Below are 21,138 nucleotides of genomic sequence, written 5' to 3'. Positions count from 1 at the left end.
AAAGAAAACAATTTAAATAGATATCAACAAAAGCTTAACTACTTTTCAAGATCCACAAATATGACAAACAGTTGATTTCAGCTGATCTACCTTCTTGAGACTGAACTTCCCCAGACCATCCCGAAGACTCTTTGGAAAACACTTGCGACCGTCCCACCGGGCACCACGTCTTCGTCTTCATCCTCGTCCATGTTCTCTTGAGTATGAGCATCCAAATGACCTTCTACGTCATTGGCTTCTTCCATACCTTCCTCGAGGTCCAGGGCATTCACAAATGCTCTGAAAGGATCGACCTGCCTAGCGGTGGCGTGAATAGGCGTAGGAGCGAAAAGTTGTCTGGAAGGGAAAGATCCAATCACTCGTAATTCTGGTGAAGTCTCTCTTGCATTTCGAACCATTGGAGAAATAATTCCTATTTCCTCATCTTCCCGATCTTCACCATCAGAATCTGAATCCTCGATGAAGATCGGTGCGATGAGAGTCTGACAATCTGTTCTGGCGTTGTAAGGTGGTGGAGGTGGTGGCGATCGATTGTTCCATCTGTCCGGTACGTAATCTGGCAGAATGTCAGACTGGGCAGATATTACTCTTCGGACTCTAGGTACGGGTCTGTCGGTGTTGATATGAGAAGATCGAGATAAGGCGATAGGGTAGGTAGGGAACTCGTACTCTGGTGGATCAGATAGGACAGTAGAAGTTTCACTTCGTGCTGGACTTGATGGAACTTCCACCACGACACGTTGTTGCTCTTGTTCTTGCTGGAGACATAGTCGAGCAATCTCATTCTCCCGTTCAAACTCAAGTCTAGCTTGTTCTTCCCTTTCTTGCTCCCGTTGTAATCGTTCTTCTTCGCACCTGTGTCGTTGCTCTTCTTCCATCCTGATAGTCTCCCTTCGCTGGATTTCCTCCATCCTACGCTGCTCAGCGATCTCTTCCAGTCTTCTCCTGATGACTTCCGCTCTAGCACGTCTCTGTTCGACCTTTCTAGCTTCTACCCGTGCCCGTTGCTGAAGGACATAAGGTTTCAACTCGTCTCTTCTCAGCTGATTCCTTCTAGCCCATCTTTCCTCAACTTCTTCACCTATCGTGAGATCATCCGAAGCTTCGTCAACGATCCTCTTTCGAGAACGATTGAACATCCGTGGGCTTGACGGTGGAGAAAGCATGATTGCATCTTCAGCGGGAACTTCAGGAAGTAACAATGCTTCGACTTCTACTTCTTCAGGCAACCACCATTTATCAGTCCATCCTGATACTTCCTTGTGTCCCCACCAATTACCGACCATCTCTCTCCATGCGCCATCCTTAGTTCGGGCATTGTACGAGGCGATTTTGAGTCTTCGAGTGACTTGGGCAGATAGTCTAGCTCGGAGGATCGATATGAAAGTTTGACCTGGAAGACAAGCGCCAAATTCGATTTTACCAGGTTTAGCTCTGTATTTATGGGTGATAATTTGTGGTCGGTGGGATTTAGTCATGTATCGTCTAGCAGGTAATAAAGAAGAAGGTGATGATCTGTGTAAGTGCGAAGTGGAATTCTGACCTGGGAGACGTTCGACGAATCCACGTAATCGAGATATATCTTTTGTAACACTCAGTGAGTTGTGAGATAGTTGCGATTTTGCGAGAGGACTGTTAGGTTCATAGGTTTTCCTAATCTTGGTCATATCAGGTGATGTCCTTTTAGAAGATTTGAGGGTTGATCCCGAAGAAACAGATTTCATATCTATGTCGGAAGAGATACCGCCAGCGGTATGTTCGATATCCGAAAGACTCTTCATCTCTTGATCTACCAGCAATTGATCTTCTTCATCTTGCTCGTCCTCTGAGATGTCCATCGCCGAAGACGAAGCGGAGGATACCACCCGTGAAGTCTTGGTCTTGAAGCTGATAGGTTTCCAGTTTTGAAATGCGGGTAAATTGACCAAGGGATCTTCACTCGCTGTGAGTCGTTGGAAGCATTTCTTGGTCTGAGTATGACCTCGTTTCCTGCCGAGTCTTCTCTTTACATCTCTTGATCTACGGCTAAGGCCAGCGCCAGCTTTAGCTTTTTCAGATGCCAACTGATAGGCTAAGAGATCGGGACGTTTCTCTCTTAGAGGAGGCTCGGAAGAGGGAAGGGGGAAATCAACGTTCATAGCGAATACGGTACTAGAAGCGTGCTTTTGGACCAGAGTTTGATTAGTTTTGATCTGTGCTTCGAAGTGGGTATGAACACTTACAAGACCACCCATCTTATCGCAGATATTCCCTACGACCGAGTAGTCCGATCCAAGAGCAGAAGACTTTTCCTTAGGATAGATAGAGGTAGGACTCTAAGTATAATGACATCGTTCTATCAGCATCGTATAGACGGCAGGCATCATGCAGCTAGAAATGAAACACTCACTTGTTTAGAATACTTCATAGCTCTTTTCCCTCTTTGCTTAACACTCAGCAGACCCTCAGTCTCCATCTCATCATCCCCATCTTGATCTTCATCTCCTTCTTGCATGAATTCGTCGTAGTCGTATTCGTATTCTCTTGATCTCTTTTTACCTTTCCTATCGCTCCAACCTATAGTCAAAGGTGATGAAGGTACATTACTAACCAAGAACATATCTACTTCATCACCTTCAGCTTCAACTGCTCCAGTCGTCCCACCGTTCTCCGAATTCGTAGGGGGATTCAGATTACTCTCGACATCACTTAAGACCGTTCCGACTTCTAAATCATCTTCATCCAATTCAGTATCTTCATCCTCATAATCATCAAGCGTAGATACCCTATAGTTCCTAAATAACGATCCGGAGACTACCCTCTTAGTTTGTCTCTGCCTTTTAACGATTGGAACAGAGAACGAGAATATCCCTTGGTCCTTGGCCAAACGACCAGGTTGTAGATTGGCTTTACCGTTCAGAGGAGCATTGTGCATTGGAGTGGGCGTATCGGGAGGTGACCACGAAGAGGAAGAGCCGGAGCCACAGGAGGATGAAGAAGACGACCTGCGTCTACTCGATCCTGAACCCGATCCGTGAACTGGGACATCTTCTAGCCCGAGGAGGTTGAAGGGCATCGTGCTGACCTCCTCTTCTTACCAGAGTTGAGAATGATCCTTATGGCCGAGCAGTCGTAGGAGAGAGACACTGGGTTGGTAAGATTACTCTGAATAGATAACTGCGTTGTACCAAGATGATCTGATAACTGATTACAACAAGGTTCGTGGGTTGAGCATATGATGAAAGGTGAAAAGTCGTAATTACACTTCGTTAACTATGATCGTATGTGACAAAATAGGAGAGAGGGGAGGAGGGGGGCGATGCAAAGATATTGAGAGCAAGACATCAAGTTAGCCTTTACATGTATGAGGTACTTCTCTGCGTAATGTTGTAATGTGGATGTGACGAAAAAAAAGGGATGGAGAGTGAGAGTGAGAGTGAGAGAGACAAAAGATAAAACTCCCAGGTACCAAAGTGATGTGATGTGAAATGACTGAGAAGATATAGATCAGGGAAGGATCAAGAACGCGTCGACCTGATTAGGAGATAATCTGAGAACATTACGAGCACTTTCAAGAGCAAGAGCGAATCACGGGAATATGGAACATGAACTTGCAGACTCACTACTAGAACTAGAGAGGCTGCAAGTAATGTGATTGTATGCAGAAGCTGTAGTTTCCCGGATTGAATGGATAGGTGTCAAAAGGGAGGGATGGTGACTACCCGTTAACAAGTCGATTGAGACAAGATCTTGATCAGCCTTCACCTGCTATTGACGCGTCGTGGTACTGAATGTATGAATAGCCTTTTGCAGCAACCAAAAGTGATTGAGACATTGAAAGACATCGGTGCGTTCATGTATATATACGATTACAATATCAAGCCATTCATTCTGATGCTTATGTTCAGAGCCAAAAGCCTGCAATTGAGAGAAGGCAATAAGACGACGAGCCAATGAAGTCTCAAAGGGATCGGAGACAGCGACTGTACGGTCGATACAGGATGAGCCACTGACAGGGGAAATGATCGTAAAGAATGAAGCAAACAGATGTACCCAAACGCGTGGATCAGTTCATCACCGATTCACGGATAAAACATGTCTCTGAGAGTTGTGTCAGTCAGTCCCGATTCAATCAGTCGTCCATGACTCAAAATAGGCGTTATCGAACTGTGTGATTTTGAGGTGCAGAAACACAAGATCATGTGATCAGAATCAGATGAAGGCAAGGCATGACATGACATGGTGATCCCATTTCCGTTCATTATCTACAATTTATCCACGGATCTTCTCCATTCCTTCTATTCTATGGATCAGATTAGATGACCTTCTCGATCATAGTGATGTTCTCCTCCTTTTCGAGTCTGTCTCTGAATAATTTACATGTCTGGCAAAGCACACCGTGTCAGCCTGTACTTCCACCTATGATACGAGAATCACACTTACAGGTTCGTCGTATGGTTGGAGGACACCAGGGGTGGTAAGGACACCTTCAAGGATGAATTGCACAGCGACACCACATGGAACCTATTTACATATCACAATCAGTTTTTACGTATGCTTATTCTTTTTACAACTTATACTCACACCGACAAGTCGGGCCATAGCGGAGTGACCACCGTTTCTATCACCGTAAGCCTCAAGGGTAGAAGTGATAGTTTGCTAAAACCATAATTCATCAGCTGCAGTTTTATGCTGATATAATGTAAAAGCTCACCTCAGTCCCGTCAGCATTGACAATCTCGAAGGTGTGTTGGAGCAAGACAATGTCAACTTCTCCAGGTTGGAATTGACATTTCTCTTCGAGGAGAGCAGAGAGGGTTCTCATGATCGAACCTCTAGGAGTGACCTTCTCAGAAGAGAAAAGACCGAGTCCTCGGAATTTACCGATGAGGATCTTGGCGTCTTTCTCGAATGATTTGAGTGATCTGAGCTTTTCAATGACGGCACTGCATACAAATTACCGAAGGTCAGCTTGGTACAGCCACATCAATGCAAAGCTGACTTACGTCTCCTTAGCATCGACACCGATGGATTTAGCGATCAATTCGAGCCATGTAACAGGAGCAGCATCCTTAGCGAGATCATCTCGAGGAGTATCGTCCAAAAGACCCATCTCCTTCCAAGCGGTGATGACTTCGCAGAAACCAGCGTATCGCATAGTTCCTCGAACCAAATTCTCAACGTCCTTGAGACCGTAGAATTCCTTGAAGACGGATGAGTCTCGGTTAGGGTAGGCAACGAGGTTGTAAGCGGGGGTGAAGTAGTATGGTTTGGCGGAGGACCTATAAAAACACGATCAGCTCGATGATCACATTGCAAAGCGATGTTACACTTACATGAGGTCTTTACCGGCAACGTCGGCGATCTGACCATCCTTGTAGAATCGACCGTCGTTATTGAGCGCCATGAGCACTCCGACAGGGGACCAAGAGAACTTGTAACCAAGGGCGTTGTCCGAAGCGGCAGGTTCAGGGAGACCACCACAGAAAGAGTAGAAGCTCTTGATCTTACCGCCGGCCTTGTGGACCTCGTCAATGGTCTTGATAGCCCAAAGGTGGTCGACTCCAGGGTCAACACCGATCTCGTTGAAACAGATCAAACCGGCATCAACGAATTTTTGGTGAAGAGCCTTCATTTGAGGGTTGACATAAGAAGTGGTGACGACGTGAGCCTTCTCTTCGAGAGCAGCCTCCATGACTGAGGCGTGATAGGTGTAGGGAACGAGGGATACAACAACATCGTGACCTTTGATGGCTTGTCTCAAAGCATCGGGAGAACCGACGTCCACGGACATGGGAGTAGCGTTAGGAAGGTTGGCACAAAGAGCTTCGGCAGTAGCGAAAGTTCGACAAGCGACAGTAAGCTCGTGGTTATGTTTGGTAATGTATTCGGCGGCGGGAGGAGCGACAAGACCTGAACCAAGGAGGAGGACCTTCTTCTTGGTGGTTTGGTTGGAAGCGGGACCTGGTCGGACACCTGAGAATTTAGGCATGACGTTGATACCATCTTCGAGCATGGCTCGACCGAATTCAGGGATGGTGAAGGCAGCTCGGTGAACATCAGAGTTGTAGTACTTGGTGTCTGGGACGGCTCGGAGGGGAACAGTGACATCTCTGCTGCCGTCTTTTGAGCAGACCATGATACCGATCTGACCAGCAGGGTAGGTGGGGATAGTGGTGTAACCGTATTTGACAACTGGGAAAAGCTTCTTGCAGGTTTCCTTGAGTTCCTTGATCAATGGAAGGTGGATCCACAAGCATTCAGCCTGGGTGGAGATGTGACCGTCCTCCTTAAGAGCTTCTTTGAGAAGTTGGAAGTAAGGAGCTTTGAAAAGGGCCTCGGCGGGACCAACAGGGTCAGAGGAGTCAGTGATAATGGCATCGTATTCGTTCTTGTGTTCGGGGAGGAACTTGAAACCATCACCAATGTGGACTTCGACTCGAGGGTCTTTGTAACACTGAGACATGATAGGAAGCCATTCTTTGGAGACCCTGATGACGGCCTGGGAGAAGATATTAAACCGTCAGTATACATTACGATGCGGTTGGCTCAAGTATATATGAAGACACTCACCTCATCGATATCACAAAGGGTGACCTTCTTCACTGATTTGTGCTTGAGGACTTCTCGGATAACACCACCGTCACCACCACCAATGACTAATACGTTCTCGGGATTAGGGTGAGATGCTAAAGGAAGGTGGGCAATCATTTCTTGGTAGCTGGAATATGAGATTTAATTCAGCGCTTGTTCTGCCTGATTTTCGGGTGTAAAGGGATACTCACGAGAATTCATCTCGTTCGGTACACTGGATGACACCGTCAAGAACAAGGACGTTACCGTAAGTCTCGGATTCAAAGACGAGGACGTCCTGCAGATAGGGAGTTAGTCAGTTAGAGCTCTGCAATTGACAAGGAAAAGTGAAGTTAGCTCACTTGGAAGAGAGATTTCTCAGTGTGCAAGATTTGCTTGACCCTATAGACTATCATTAGCATAGCTCCCTTCCATCTGCGTTCCACATTCAACCGTCCCTATGGAACTGTCGGCTTACTTGAGAGTCATAGCCTGACCTATAGATGATGTGGATCGTCAGCTATGACCATCGAGGTGAGAGGCAGACGTCATGACAACTTACCTGGCCATTGTGGGTTGATCTCTCTGAACCAGCCGTCTAAACAAGCAAAAGCAAAGCCGAAAACGTCAGTTCAACATCTTATCTTAACGAATTTTGAGATTGATCCGGTACGACTCACCAACAACGTTGGGGTGAGTGAGAGCCATTTTGTATCTCTTTTCGAATTGGGTAGGTACAGATGAAGGAAAGAGGGAATGAAGGAGTCAAAGATATATATATATATATATCAATGCGATGACTCTTTTTGCTGAGATTGAAAGATAGAGTGACCAGAGCTACAACTGGTAACAAAGAAAATTCCTTCCTTTCTTTTAAACCTCTAAAACATGCAACTGCAAGCGAAAAAAATGGGTGGTCTTTCGGACTTCACCGCTTTGACTCGATATCCCTTAGATTACAATTCATTCGTAGTGATCATGGAGATATCCGATTAGACTTGATCGTAATCATCATTAGGAGCTATTCAAGGTGACGGTCGGTTGCTAGCAAGTCGAGGCACTTGTCATGTGTGCCGACAGTTGATGTCATTGAGGTCTCGAAACGATACATTTACATGAGTACCAAGGCTATCAATATATGCACAGACACTATTCATCAAATGTCCGCTCTATCCCATCGCCTCATGCTCTTATATCAGGCCTGTGAGATGAGCAGTGAGTAGTTTAGGGTGCAGAGGTGGCACAAGTGAGATGGCCAACACCGTTATTCGACTCCTGTGGGAAAGGAGGGGTAGCTTGCGGTTTGAATTTGATCGTTTCAGTAGGAGGGGAGTCGACTCTGGCAGTGCACTATCCGATACATGTAGACATCAGCTTGTGTATCCTCGTGTTATGGAACAAAATCCGGTAGTGAATATGGGATGTAGCGATTTGCTTTCTCATACTCAATCACTCACCTGAACAAGTCCAACGGGTTTTCTCGTGGTAAAATCAACGTCCATCGCCTCAACGGCTCCTGCATTGCCAGCCTCCAATGCGAACTTTTTAATATCGAATACCTGTTCTTTCCATTCATTCGTGAATTTCAACTCGGGATAACAACCCTCGGGGTCATTGCTTCTACAATTGAGATCTTGGTGTGGGGCAGGAAATTCGAATGAAGTGTAATCTTCTGGGATAATTCTGAAAACTCCTTCATCTCGTTTGACTTCCCTTGAGTCCACTTGTACGTTCTCGGGAGGGGTACTTGCCATAACCAGCGGGAGAGCTACGAAGAGAGGGAATAGGGTAGAAGCGGTAAACAACATTGTCGATTGTGTTGCCTGACAGGAGATATAATCTAGTACAGTATCGAGAAAAACGTAGAATTGTCTCGTTGAAACGAAGAGTGAGTCGTGCTTGTCTGTATGAGTGGTCGAGTCGAGCTGGTTTACCCCTCTTGAGGCTATATATACCTTTCACCATACCGAGGTGTAGATACGAAACGGAAAAAGGCAGTACATCCTTCCTTTTATTAGACAGGTTTGATTGATTGATTGATTGATGATTGACACTTTACCCCTTGGGTAATCATCATACGTCCTAATCATCGAATCAGCAGTGTCATATCCACTAAGGAGAACTTGCAATTATGCTTAATAAAAAAGACAAATTTACGCAGATGAGTAATCCGCTGATCAGGTCAAGGCTTAATTATCGAGGTGTCATTGGGAGTCACAGCATGCTAGCTCCCGCGATCTATTGAGAGTCTGACTGTAATCTTCTCTTTTGACCTATTGTCTCCGCGCACATGACCTCACATGGAAGAAGATGAGATGAGAAAGATGAAGTTGTGTGACGCATCATACAATTGAGCCACTAGATCTGTTGTCTCGTATGCCCGCTCGATTCTTCACCAAAGACTATAATGTAACAGTAAGTTACCTTATTCACAGCTCGTGGTGGTAAATTAGATCGAGTTAGATTCCCAAGTTCGGAGCTGCAAACATAATGACCATAATTATATCCCGTATTCGTGCTGTACTTTACAAATAAACTCACTCGGTATCGTTAAATGCATCATTTATGAGGAGAAAATAAAAACTACGAAACTGTTATATCTTTGATACCTTGTATAGATGATTGTTGATGACATGAGAAGAAAAGAAATATAAAGTGACTAAATGAGTAAAAGCAAAAGATTGACAGTCGTTCGATTGACCTTCAATCTATCGTTCTCCCCATGAATAATTCGAAAATTCTTCTGGACATGATGCGAAAAACCCAAAATGAACAAATCGAAAGTGTTCAATAGGAGAAAGACGAAAAAAGAAAATGATAATTTATACAACGTTCACGGTTCATTGCCAAGCCTTTCTTCTTTCCATCCCTTCCTATCGTTTTCCACTATCATGTCTTGATATAACCTACAATTCCATTTCCATTGCCATACCATTCCAACCTTCCTCCCCCTCAGCCGGTGATCCCGTTCCACCGTTCCTCGTGCTTCTCGTTGGATCAACTTCGACCGAACTTGATTTACCTCTGACTTTAGACCAATCTTCTTCTTCATCCTCTTCATCTTCCGGTAGGTCCGCTGCTCCCGATCGGACCGAACTGGATGGTACAGCCGTATGAACATTTCCAAACATACCTCCTCCCACTAAACCAACTTTGAATCGATTCGGTATAGGTGACATACCCAACGAGGTGGGCGTACCACCACCGGCACCGACGGAGGCAGAATGGAAGTTTAGTCCTGACATATCAGGTAGAGAGCCTATCGAATGGGGTGTACCGGGCATAGCGACTCCATGAGAAGATGATATGGATGAAGAATGTTTACGGCCATTCGTTGGAGCGATTCCCATGGGTCGACTCGTACGTGGTGAGCCTACCCCGACCCCATTAGAATAGCTATTTCTTATACCTAGACCATTACCGTTCTGATTGGCCGGTATATACGGTTCACCAGCTCCCATCGACGAAGTCGTGGAATCTGAACCAGGAGATGATTTCCTCTCTTTACCATTAGGTCTTTCGGCCAAAGAACCTAGACTCATAGGCTCACGCAGGGACGAAGGTGTGAGAGGTGCAATGACTGAACTAGGTGGTGAGCGCAGTATTGATGGATCTCGCATAGCTCGTGATGACGATCTCGGTCGTCCAGCCGCTTTACCCTCTAGAATGGCAGGCCAAAGCGATTTATCGTTCGGTAGTGATCGACCAGGGTTCACCGTTGGATCGAGATGAGCCAGAATAGCAGCCGCCTACAAGTTTGTCTGTATATGAGCACAAGGCAAAAGAATGCTTAAGCAGTGAGAAGTGACTCACCTCAAGCATCTGCACCTGTTGATGTTTGCTCATACTCAATGCTGTAGGTTCCTTCCAGTGAGGAGAGTGTTCCCATCGATGTTTGACAAGACAACTTGGGTGTCGATATTCCTGGGAATGTACGAATGAGTTCTAATATCCACCGATGTGATGTACACAATCTCAAAAGAGAGATAAACTTCACTCACCTTCTTACAAGTTTCACATTTGAACACCATCCCCTTCCTTCTGCCTTTCACACCACCACTGCCGGTTCCCAAAGCAAGTTTCGATATTTCTCCCTCATCATCTTCGTCCATTTCTATATCCGCACTTCCACTCCTATCACTGCCGGGCTTGATCTCCCCATCATCATCTTCGTCACCGTCAAATTCCATATCAAGTTCGATATCCTCGTCTTCGGGATGGACTGGACGAGGGATGTTACTGCGAGCAGGCAACGAAGCTGGTACAGCAGATGCTGTACGGTGAGATAGTGCGGGTGCGGAGGGACGTCGGTCGGTCTTGGTGAAATCGAACAATTGTGGGACGGGAGATCCACTTATGGTAGGGCGACGATTAGGAATAGGCGTTGAATTGTTGTATGATGAACTCCTTCTGTGCAATGCAGCATAATGGATCAGTAGCAACTCGTCAAGGGAATAGACATCCGACAACTCTCCCGATATTGACTGCGATGGACAGTAATGGAAACACATCATGGAAAAGTATATTAGGTTGAAAGCAGAGATATACGCCCAAGACTCACATGTCTTTACCAATCCCTCCTAATCCCAAACTTCCTTCTCCAGACGGGCCCGTTAGTCCCAGCTTTCCTCTTCCCAGTACACCCGTTGTCGAGCTACTCATCCTACGTGCTTTAGGCGGATTATTCGCATTCTCTTTCTTCTCCACGCCGTTATGCCCATTACTGGTACCATTGACATTGACCGTCGGTGGTCTCGAGGCAGACAAGAACGAGGTAGTGTGGGCAGGAACAGAGGAAGGTATAGCGTTGGAAGTGGATTTGGAAGGTGGCATGGTAGGTCTAGAGCTTGAGGGATTCACTGAATTTTTGGAAGGTGCGTTCCCTGATAATGAAAGGAGATCTACATAATAACCATTTATATCAGTCCGAGTTCGAGTTTCGTTTCGTGTCTGGAGAAAGGGCAGACTCACCGAAAGCATGAGCATGCATATCGCCATCATCTTTACCGTGTTCGCAAGGAGGTAAGAAAGAAGGATGTAGAAGGTCGTTTTTGCCCATTGAAAGATTGGCGTTGTCGTTGCTGGTGTTGTTGGAAGCTGACTTAGGCGACAGTAGCAATCCTATCCCAGGAAGAGAAGCCGGCTGTATTGGTCAATGTTCAGAGTTCGATGGAAGGAGAAAAAAAGATTGGAAAAGAGAAAAAAAGTTGGGATTTAGATTTATCGGTGAAAGGAAGAACGATTCAATGAAATTTCCAGGAAGGCGGTGTGATATGAATGCAATGGTACGTCGAAGGGGAGAGAACGAGAACGTTATGTTTGCACACATAGACAGATGGTGGACGATAGTAGAAAGCAAGTTCACACATACATACACACAATCATCAGCATTGGGTCTTGTGAACAACAGGAGGAATAGGAATAGGAATAGCTCGGGGACGTGCGGATTATCACGATTTCGGACTTTTTGGGAAAATGAATAGGACATACCTCTGCCAAGGGAGTTTCCTGAGGAGGTGGTGAACGCCATTGATGGTCGAATGTCGACGAGGTGGACGTGGAAGCTGTCGTGGGTGGTGTGGGTACGGCCATGGTGTATGGTCATACACAGCTTGGGAAGGGAAGGGAAGGGGGGAGATAAGTGAGTGAGCTGGAAATATGGTGTTATGAGTCAGCACTTGACAGTCGTCACCTGAGCGCTAGCCATCGCCCTTACTTCCCGTCCTTGCACTCACAGTATCTACAATGTGTACTGGACGATGCTGCTGATAGATAGTGATGGTGACAGTGACAGTGACGGTGATGAAAGAAAGGATGGTGATGCTTGGAATGATTGTTAAGATGTGAGAGGTGGTCAGGGCACAGTCAGTCAGGTAAAAGGGAAATTATATTTCCAAAAAAAACCAAATCAATTGCTTGTTCAAAAAACAGTGCGGTCGGGAATTTTACCGATCTCCCCACACTGCACACTAAACTACTAAAAGAGTACATGCATTCACCATTCCACGGCTGACCCTGAATCATCACATATCACAGAATCACGAGCATGAGCATAAGACTTTGCATGCAACAATTTCAATCAATCAATCGAGTATCTCAATTTCATCTCAATGATCTGCTTGCTACTACCTGCTACCAGGACAGATATGGGGGACATCAAGCAGACATGTCAGGGAGAGGGTATCCCTCCTTGCTAGAAAGGTGGCGTAAGCTGTTATTTTACGTGTGTGACTGCTACTGCACGTGATTCCAAGATCTGGATTGCACAATCAATTGGTTTTGCCTTTGTGTCGGGAATGCATCGATTCATGCGATGCCTCGTGCCGGAGTTGCAAACTATTTCAACTTTGCTTGCATCATTTATTGAGCAGCAATTTACTCCGAGAGCGGTCCGGCCGATCACCGGGCAGGTCAGGCAAGGTCATGCGCTTAAAAAAAACTACTTTCTTAACTCTGGCTAGTTTCGATCCAGCGACCTCAAGGTTACGAATCCACTTGTATGGTGATTTCTCTCTATGTTTCTTTGGTTAAAGATCAACTTATGAGCCTTGCGCTCTATCCTCTGAGCTACAGAGTTGTTTTCGGCGTGTCACGTGGTCTGTGCATTTTGACATGTATATATATACCTCGATCAAAGAGGAGGTCATTGCCGGTTGAATGGATCCAAGACAAGTGGTTGAAGATTTGTTGATGATATTTGTACACCTGTTACATTTCACTTAACATACATTGTTGAGTTACATTCACGCGCCATGATTCTGTCCACCCCTTCCGAAGCGGGTCCATCTCGTAAATTATCCGCTCCCCATCCTTCGACCGCAATATCAACGAACAAACGTCAATACCCTCCATCTCTACCACCCATCTCAAAAAGTAAACCATCCTCGACCCCGACATTGCCGTTAAAGACGTTACAAGGTGTATCAAAGACAAGAAGCGATAGTACGAAAGATGGATTTGGAAGAGAGGTGGTGTTCGTGACGAGGAAAACGGGCTTGGGGATGTTGATGGGTAGATGTAGGAGTTTGGTAGTCGATGAAGGGTTAGTGTAACATTGTGTCATCAATCTGTAAAAAGAGATCTACCATCATTCTTCTTTGCTCTATGTTGGATCGGCAACGACTATCCACTACTATCAAGCTCATACACAGTTTCTGTCAGACTCGCAACCATCTCTTGATAGTAAACCTAGCTGACGTGCACCACCACATACTAGCTATACATCTCTCCGATTACACGCGATCGGGGCAGCCATTCCTCAAGCATTACTCCTTCTCCATGCATTGCTAGATCTCTTACCTTTCCCCACAGGAGAGAAAGGAATGTGGCATGAGATCAAGACTGGTTCAGTAGAATGTATTGATGAGATCTCACCGGCAACTTCGAAGATCAATGAAAAGGAGAATGTCGCCGAAGCGGAAGAAGGAATGGAATGGTTGAAAGATGTTGGAGCTATAGAGGAGGATGTGCCGGAGCGAAAGACTCGTATTAAAGTAAGTTCTCACCATGCTCTCCATATATGCGCCGTGTGGATCATCTGGATAAGTATCGCTAGGATCCATGGATGAGGTCATAGTATCATCCATATTCCTATGGACCTATGTAGATTTACTTGGAACGCTCACTAGACTAACGTTGATCATCTTATCCGTGCTAGTCAACGATACAGATAGATCTCCATATATCCCCTCGACCCACCTCGAAAAGGAAATCAGTAGCTCAACCGAATGACCAAAGTGTCAGTGCCAAGAAGACCAAAACCAGCAAGCGGAATAGACCGAGTAAGAAGAAAAGACAACAACTGGCTAGCAAGAGAGTGGAAGAACGAGCATTGAATGATGAAGAGGAAATGATGAATATTCAGAACGATCATGAGAATGGTGATCAACCGATATCAGGAACGATGTTGTCGTCTCAGGAAGAGGAAGAAGAGGAGATTGAAGAGATCGAGATGCGATGATTGGCAAATCGTATTTGCCATTGAATAATCTTTATCCTTGCATTTCTACGTATATCATGCGAATAGCATAATCCATAAGTTTCTTCTGTGCATATGCATGTTGTAATTATCTTGTGATGTTTTGAGAAGTATATGATTCACGATGCGATCCGGAGATACGGATGTCATGGCTGGGCGTAAATGTGGAGTAAATAGCAGATCAGAGCCAGTCTGCCAGCAGTAAGGGAAAGTAAGACGTAAGACGTAATCGTGGATATTCGATACTGGATCCTCGATATACTCTTACTCATACAAAGGTAGCTCATGTCTCACCCACATCTATTACCATTACAATCACCAACGAAGCTCCGGATTGAAAGGTGATACCATCGTAGCGAAACTTTGATATCAAATATACAGCGAGAGACTGGTGGGACCAATCCAATACAGAAAGGAAGGAAACCCGAAGTGTCCCCCATCTTGATCCGAACAGACTATACCCCTCATCTCGGTTCTTGCTGTACACACACATACGCTCATCAGCCTCTTCACGGAAAGATCAGGCAGTCCTTATCGATATTAGCAGAAGTCCTCGGTCGCTGAGATTTCTTGATTGTGAGTATCAGCATCTCACTGCTATGCGTCATCTTTGTTCATTTACCATCCGATGCTCCCCACTGTTCTCCGTCTCCTGTGGATATGGATCGTATTTGTCAAGATCTCCTTCTGCTTGAAATACCTCTTCCTCCCCACTTTGATGTACATCTATTTATGCCATCCTTTGCAAATACCCTTCGACGCTTGTTACCCTGTGACACACATACCTCTCCATCATATAATATCTTCGTCATCAACACCACTCACCGCTTGATTCGAGGCACTACGCCTATGGCGTCGAACCGCATTGACCTAATAGTCTCAACGGCCATCCGCCAGGTATAGAAATAGAAACAGCACACAGCTCCATACACCTTGTGTATATCTGTCAGCCGGTATTTCACTTGTCTTAACATCTCCTTCCTCTGTTTTCTCTCCATATGTCTTTATCGCCTCTCGTTCTAGGATAATAGGATCAATCGAATACAATGCTGACATATCATCCGTACCATTTTCAGCCAAATTCATCAACTCGTATACGTGAATGTGAGCGGATATCGAGCGACGTTGTACCCCATTCAATATCACCATCATCTTCGCCGCCTGAAAGAATACGTTCAAGTATTCAGAATCATACTATAATAGGTGGTAGATCTCATACCTCTATTCCAATCTCCTTACGGCGCAGAATCAGATCTCATTCTCAACAAGCTTCAAGTCCAACTTCATCATCCACATTGACTTCTCGTAACAATCAACCTGCGACATTCTTACCTTATCCTATATTAAGTATTGATCCCACTACACTCAGGATGTCTCGACCAACATCTTCATCAACTACTAGTCGACCAACCCATATCCCTCTACCGAACAACAATTTCACACCTACCGGTACACCCCTCGCTACTCCGCCTATAGGAAGTGCGGCATCTCCAGCTTCTCCGCGTCATTCATTTCTTGGTTTTATGCGGACAAGAGGTAGAGCCAATACGCTCAACACGTCTTCTACGCCCAGTCAACCTCCCGCATCGCCTTCGCTAGATAGGGATAGGAGTCGTAATGCAAGTTCCAGAGAGGGTTCCACAGCAGGAATGTCAAGAGAGAATACCAACACGCATACTGCTATTAACACGGGCGGTAGCGTCACGAGAAGTATAAGTACACCGTTGAGTGGTGGAGGATTGAATATAAGTACGAATACGGATACAATTGGTAATGGTAATGCTCACAATCCAGGTGAGTGGTTGACTCATCTTTGATTATCCGGCGTCGGCGTGGGGTTTTGTCATCTTGATTTGTTCGATTTGATTTTTCCTAAACTTGATCTTCATGTGAGGGAAGTACGACACCATCATCAACATTGATCAATCTGCATATATATATATATATCTTCATATGTTCACATCTCTTCCCTTCCTTCTTACTTTCCTTCTCTCGTTTCTCTTTACCTCTTTTTACTTGACCTCAATCTATGGACCGTTTTATCATTCAACTCTACACTCGTAACAGCATCTCACCATCACTTCACCACTGCCACCCATGCCTGATCCTCCTCAATTCCCTCACAACCCTCTTCTCCTCCTCTCAGACTGGCTGGCACAAGGCAACGACCTGACTTCGTTTTCACGATTCTTCATTGAATCTTTATCAGACTCCTCGATCAATCGAGCTCAACCTCTATCAGCAGCAGGACCATCAACCGCAACTGCATCATCCGGTTCTAACAATGGAACGGCCAAGACATACAGAATAAGATTGGTTCCTCACCTCGAATCAACCAGATCACTAGCTTTCGACCCCGTCGTCCGAGAATTACTACCCATCGCCGTTCCTCCCGGTGCATTACCTTCTATCGCCGCTCAGTCTGTATCTGCCGGTGGACCATCCGTTAACGGTCGACCACCTGCCTTGCTTTTAAAGATAGGTAGATTCACCGATAAGTCCAATAACCAACTTCCTCAACCTGGCGCGACTGGTACCACTTCCACCAATGGGGCTACGATCGGTCCGAATTCCAGAGGCTCAGGTCCAGCCGGTACTGGAGAAGCTCATCTGACCATAGCTGGTGGAGGAGGTGATTTGACTTCTGGCAGAGTAGCGTTCAAGAGTAAAGTCGTCAGTAGAGGTCATGCGGAGATCTGGTGTGAGGAAGGTGGTAAAGTGGGTTCATAATTCTCACTACAAATTGTCATCAAGAAAGTATGCTGATTTGCTTTGATAACGTCAATAGTTCTATATAAGAGATACTTCATCTTCCTCTGGAACGTTCTTGAACCATATTAGATTATCGAGTCCCAATACCGACTCGAGACCTACGATGCTCAATGTAGGTTCCATTCTCCTGATCGCATCGAGCGAAAAGTCGTGCTGATTTGTCTCATCAAATCAGGACGGAGATATCCTTCAACTTGGTGTGGACTATCAAGGAGGTATAGAGGAGATGTTCAGATGCGTTAAGATCAGAGTGGAGATTGGTAGAGAGTGGCAAAGGGCTGCTAATGAGTTCAAGTGGGTATTACGTCCTAATCACCTCAATCTTATCAAGTGGGTAATGGGATATGGCTGATATATCAACTATAGCACAAACGCTCTAAAACAGCTTAAAGCACTTGGTGGTGCGAGTGATACGAAGGAGAAAGGTACTCCGTCGAAGAAAGCTAAAGCGAGCGTTACGGATTGTTGTATCTGTTTGTTTAGTGTCACTGTCTGTCAATCTTTGTTTATTGCGTAAGTTCAGCTAATGACCCTTCTCGATGCCATCCTCCGTAAAGCATGTTAGCTGACGTTTGTTCGTTCCTCACACAAAGTCCCTGTTCACATGTCTTTCATTATAAATGTATCAGACCATTGCTCTTACAACACCATCCGGGTTTCTCATGTCCGCTATGTGTGAGTGATCATTCCTTAAAGACCCTATATCCCTTGACATGGAGGATTGACCTATTCTTTCGCACAGCGAACTTTTGCCAATCTCGAAGAAGATGTCGAGACCGAGGACGCATGGGAGATAGCCTCTCGAAGAGCATCCATCATATCCCGAAAACCATCCAATCATTCTATTCGATTACCCAATGCTTCATCTCAGAACGAAGCTCAACTATCACCTTCTGGACCGTCCGGTGAACCTTCCACGAATATCGGACTGGGCGGAGCGAGTTCAGCAAGTGTCAATGATCTTCTATCTGCTGAACAAGATTCCGAAGGTGTAGGGATGATCGGATCTTCTGCTCTTGCTAGACAGACTACCGCTGTGGCTCAGCAGGAACAACAAGGGGACGTTGAGATGGAGGTACCTGAAGTAGTTCATGAAGAAGAATCAGAGCAAGAATATGGGAACGAGAACGAACCCACTCGTATCATGGCTATACCCAATACAACCCTCGGTATGAACAATGAAATGGACGAACCGGAAACCGCTCAAACACCGATGAATGAACATTTCCTAAGTACCTTGGCGATTGGTGATACAGGTATAGCTCAGAGATTGGAATTGGCCGATGAATTGGTTAACACACCTACGACTGCCAATAGTGCGGAGGGCACATCAAGTAATGAGCAAGCGAGGAATGGGATGTATACTTAGGGTTATGAAAAGGTATTTGTTAGGATTCGAATGAATGGGTGATTTCTTTTCTAGTTGTATAGATGCTGGTCTGTTACTTCGAAGTTGAATTTTCATTCAAAGATAGGAATGGGATTTGTTTTCCATCACTTGTCTGTCCCTTGGTTTGTGTTTTCACAATTCGCATCTTTGTTTGTTTGTCTTTTTTGATATAACATAAGGTAAATACGTATATAGGCAAGGAAATAGATAGATGGGTAACATGTCATGTTATGTCATACCATGTTATGTTTTATCTGAATATCTCGTTATATTATTAGCTAGAGTGGGATCGTTGGCTGTCGAATGGTTGATCGTAAGCATGACAGCAGGATAGTTATAACATCCGCAAATCACAAGGATATATAGCTATAAATAACCTAACTCCAGTCCAACTATGCTATAAGAAATAAACCATCATTTCAATTACTCCTATCTAACGACTCCTCACAATCACTGGGGTATATAAACAAATATATATATTGAGGACTCTTCCTCCCTCTTCCCGAGCTACTTTCTCTTCTCTTCTCTTCTTCTCCTCCCGGACTTCCTTAAGCTTGATCTAAGCCTAAGCCCCTAAGCCTTACCAGCATCTTTCATAGCTTTCAACATCAAATCCCCAATTTGAGCCGGTGACTTGGCAATGATCGCACCGGCTTTCTCCAATGCAGCTACCTTATCTGATGCAGCACCTTTACCACCGGAGATGATCGCACCAGCATGTCCCATTCGTCTACCTGGTGGAGCGGTTCGTCCAGCAATGAAAGCAACAACAGGTTTGGGGTTGGCAGAGTTTTTGTTGTGTTTTTCCAAGTATTCGGCAGCTTCCTCTTCCATTGATCCACCGATTTCACCAATAAGGACAATACCCTCTGTTCGTGGGTCGGAGAGGAGAACCTTGACGACGTCAATGTGCTGAGTACCGGGGAAAGGGTCTCCTCCGATTCCTACGGTCAGAGATTGACCAAGACCTGCTAAGGTGGTTTGGCTAAAGGTGACAGTAAATGAGATGTTAGCGAAGTGTAAACGAGGAAATAGGTTGATGGTAACACCATAAGGATAGAGGTAGATATATGATATACATCCAATTCGAGGAGAGGACATGCAGGGAGAAAAAAATCATGTTGGACTGCAATACTTACTTGACAGCTTCGTATGTAAGACTAGATAAACCGTCAAATTAGAATTCAGCATATATCCTATGATCTGCTATCTAACCTGCAAAGTATACGAAATAAACTCACGTTCCAGATCTAGATACCACACCGATTTTACCTTGTTTGAAGATATGTCCAGGCATGATACCCATCTTACAACCTTCCGAGATGATACCTGGACAATTACCACCGATCATCCTAGATTTGCTTTGCGATTTGAGAGCGTTGTATACCCTGATTTGATCTCTTTGAGGGATACCTTCTGTTATAGTGACGATCAACTTGATTTCGTTCTCTATAGCCTCGATGATTGCGTCGGCGGCGAATGGAGGTGGGACGTAGATTACTGAAGCGTCTGGTTGAGATTCTTTGACTGCGTCTCGGACTGAACCGTATACTGGGAGACCGAGATGGGTTTGACCGGCTTTCTAAATTCGATGAACGAATCTCATATCAGCAAGTGACTACCAATGAGGCTGATTCCGCAAAAAAAGGAGGAGGGTTTAACCGGGAAGCAGAAAACAGGACCTACTTTAGGGTTGGTACCTCCGATCATTCGAGTTCCATAGTCAATAGCTTGTTGAGCGTGGAAAGTACCCTATGTGCACCGCAAAGAGCTGTTGGCTATAACTCCCTTTGGTTATGTCTATGTGCTCAACTTACTGTCTTTCCGGTGAAACCCTGGACGAGAACTTTGGTGTCTTTGTCTGCGGGATGAACATATTTGACAAGTCAGAATGCTTTTCGTTCATCGCCCATGACAACAGGTCTTTCAACCGTCATTCTCCTTTTCTCTCCCAGAATTCCTTCTACTCCTCACTGCCAGCGACCTTGATAAGTCACAATGTCCCATCATCCTTAATGATTTTTCTATGTTCTCATGATGTCCACCTAATCTGCTTCAATCTCACCTGCACTCGGCACTGCCGAATGATGACATTTCGACGCCAGAAAGTGAAAGCGTAACTCACTGATGAGGATGTTCTTGATTGTATCCTCGTAACCGGCTGAAGCACGGGTGGAAGAAGCGAAAGTCCTGACGCCTACGAGCAAGTCTCTCCATGTCAGCTGTATCTCCCCGAGGTGGACGTATATTGAACTGAAGGGAACGAACCTCGAGCAAGGGTGGAAGCTGATCGAAGGGATTGCATCTAAACAGCGTACAAGACTGTCAGCTGGTGAAGCGAATGGGGCAGAATGAGTAGCTCACTTTGAAGAGTGTTTTTGGGGTATAAAGAGGGATCAATGGAGATGTATCGAAGAATGCTCAAAAGTTGGATTGTGGTGTCGCT

General features: G+C 45.3%; 8 protein-coding genes across 8 annotated transcripts; 3 read left to right on the top strand and 5 right to left on the bottom strand.

Annotated features, from left to right (window-relative positions):
* Positions 1–86: 86 nt before the first annotated feature.
* L199_006716 (uncharacterized protein) lies at positions 87–3,055 on the bottom strand (the record flags this gene model as incomplete). Its single annotated transcript, XM_064892414.1, has 3 exons — positions 87–2,162; positions 2,223–2,315; positions 2,390–3,055. 3 exons carry the CDS (start codon positions 3,053–3,055, stop codon positions 87–89), a joined length of 2,835 nt encoding a protein of 944 aa, XP_064748486.1.
* Positions 3,056–4,294: 1,239 nt separating this feature from the next.
* Positions 4,295–7,260, bottom strand: L199_006715 (spermidine synthase; the record flags this gene model as incomplete). The annotated part of the gene is made up of 12 exons (XM_064892413.1): positions 4,295–4,363; positions 4,423–4,503; positions 4,564–4,638; positions 4,694–4,925; positions 4,986–5,261; positions 5,316–6,481; positions 6,553–6,700; positions 6,765–6,850; positions 6,915–6,954; positions 7,031–7,049; positions 7,115–7,150; positions 7,233–7,260. The coding sequence occupies 12 exons, from the start codon at positions 7,258–7,260 to the stop codon at positions 4,295–4,297; spliced, it is 2,256 nt and encodes a 751-aa protein (XP_064748485.1).
* A 516-nt stretch (positions 7,261–7,776) lies between these two features.
* On the bottom strand, positions 7,777–8,360 carry L199_006714 (uncharacterized protein; the record flags this gene model as incomplete). The annotated part of the gene is made up of 2 exons (XM_064892412.1): positions 7,777–7,902; positions 8,010–8,360. 2 exons carry the CDS (start codon positions 8,358–8,360, stop codon positions 7,777–7,779), a joined length of 477 nt encoding a protein of 158 aa, XP_064748484.1.
* Positions 8,361–9,458: 1,098 nt separating this feature from the next.
* L199_006713 (uncharacterized protein) lies at positions 9,459–12,144 on the bottom strand (the record flags this gene model as incomplete). Its single annotated transcript, XM_064892411.1, has 6 exons — positions 9,459–10,301; positions 10,366–10,476; positions 10,554–10,962; positions 11,114–11,453; positions 11,524–11,695; positions 12,043–12,144. The coding sequence occupies 6 exons, from the start codon at positions 12,142–12,144 to the stop codon at positions 9,459–9,461; spliced, it is 1,977 nt and encodes a 658-aa protein (XP_064748483.1).
* Positions 12,145–13,304: 1,160 nt separating this feature from the next.
* L199_006712 (uncharacterized protein) lies at positions 13,305–14,512 on the top strand (the record flags this gene model as incomplete). Its single annotated transcript, XM_064892410.1, has 3 exons — positions 13,305–13,594; positions 13,769–14,045; positions 14,210–14,512. 3 exons carry the CDS (start codon positions 13,305–13,307, stop codon positions 14,510–14,512), a joined length of 870 nt encoding a protein of 289 aa, XP_064748482.1.
* A 1,388-nt stretch (positions 14,513–15,900) lies between these two features.
* L199_006711 (uncharacterized protein) lies at positions 15,901–16,347 on the top strand (the record flags this gene model as incomplete). Its single annotated transcript, XM_064892409.1, has 1 exon — positions 15,901–16,347. The coding sequence occupies one exon, from the start codon at positions 15,901–15,903 to the stop codon at positions 16,345–16,347; it is 447 nt and encodes a 148-aa protein (XP_064748481.1).
* Positions 16,348–16,627: 280 nt separating this feature from the next.
* L199_006710 (uncharacterized protein) lies at positions 16,628–18,671 on the top strand (the record flags this gene model as incomplete). The annotated part of the gene is made up of 6 exons (XM_064892408.1): positions 16,628–17,248; positions 17,319–17,414; positions 17,478–17,596; positions 17,669–17,815; positions 17,896–17,977; positions 18,045–18,671. The coding sequence occupies 6 exons, from the start codon at positions 16,628–16,630 to the stop codon at positions 18,669–18,671; spliced, it is 1,692 nt and encodes a 563-aa protein (XP_064748480.1).
* A 594-nt stretch (positions 18,672–19,265) lies between these two features.
* On the bottom strand, positions 19,266–20,997 carry L199_006709 (uncharacterized protein; the record flags this gene model as incomplete). The annotated part of the gene is made up of 7 exons (XM_064892407.1): positions 19,266–19,677; positions 19,832–19,852; positions 19,934–20,274; positions 20,379–20,444; positions 20,510–20,553; positions 20,818–20,889; positions 20,961–20,997. The coding sequence occupies 7 exons, from the start codon at positions 20,995–20,997 to the stop codon at positions 19,266–19,268; spliced, it is 993 nt and encodes a 330-aa protein (XP_064748479.1).
* Between the last annotated feature and the right edge of the window lie 141 nt (positions 20,998–21,138).

The sequence above is a fragment of the Kwoniella botswanensis genome, chromosome 1 (genome assembly GCF_036426115.1).
Source record: "Kwoniella botswanensis chromosome 1, complete sequence".
NCBI lineage: Eukaryota > Fungi > Basidiomycota > Tremellomycetes > Tremellales > Cryptococcaceae > Kwoniella > Kwoniella botswanensis.
Note: the sequence above shows the minus strand (reverse complement) of the source record. Positions and strands in the feature narration are given on the sequence as shown.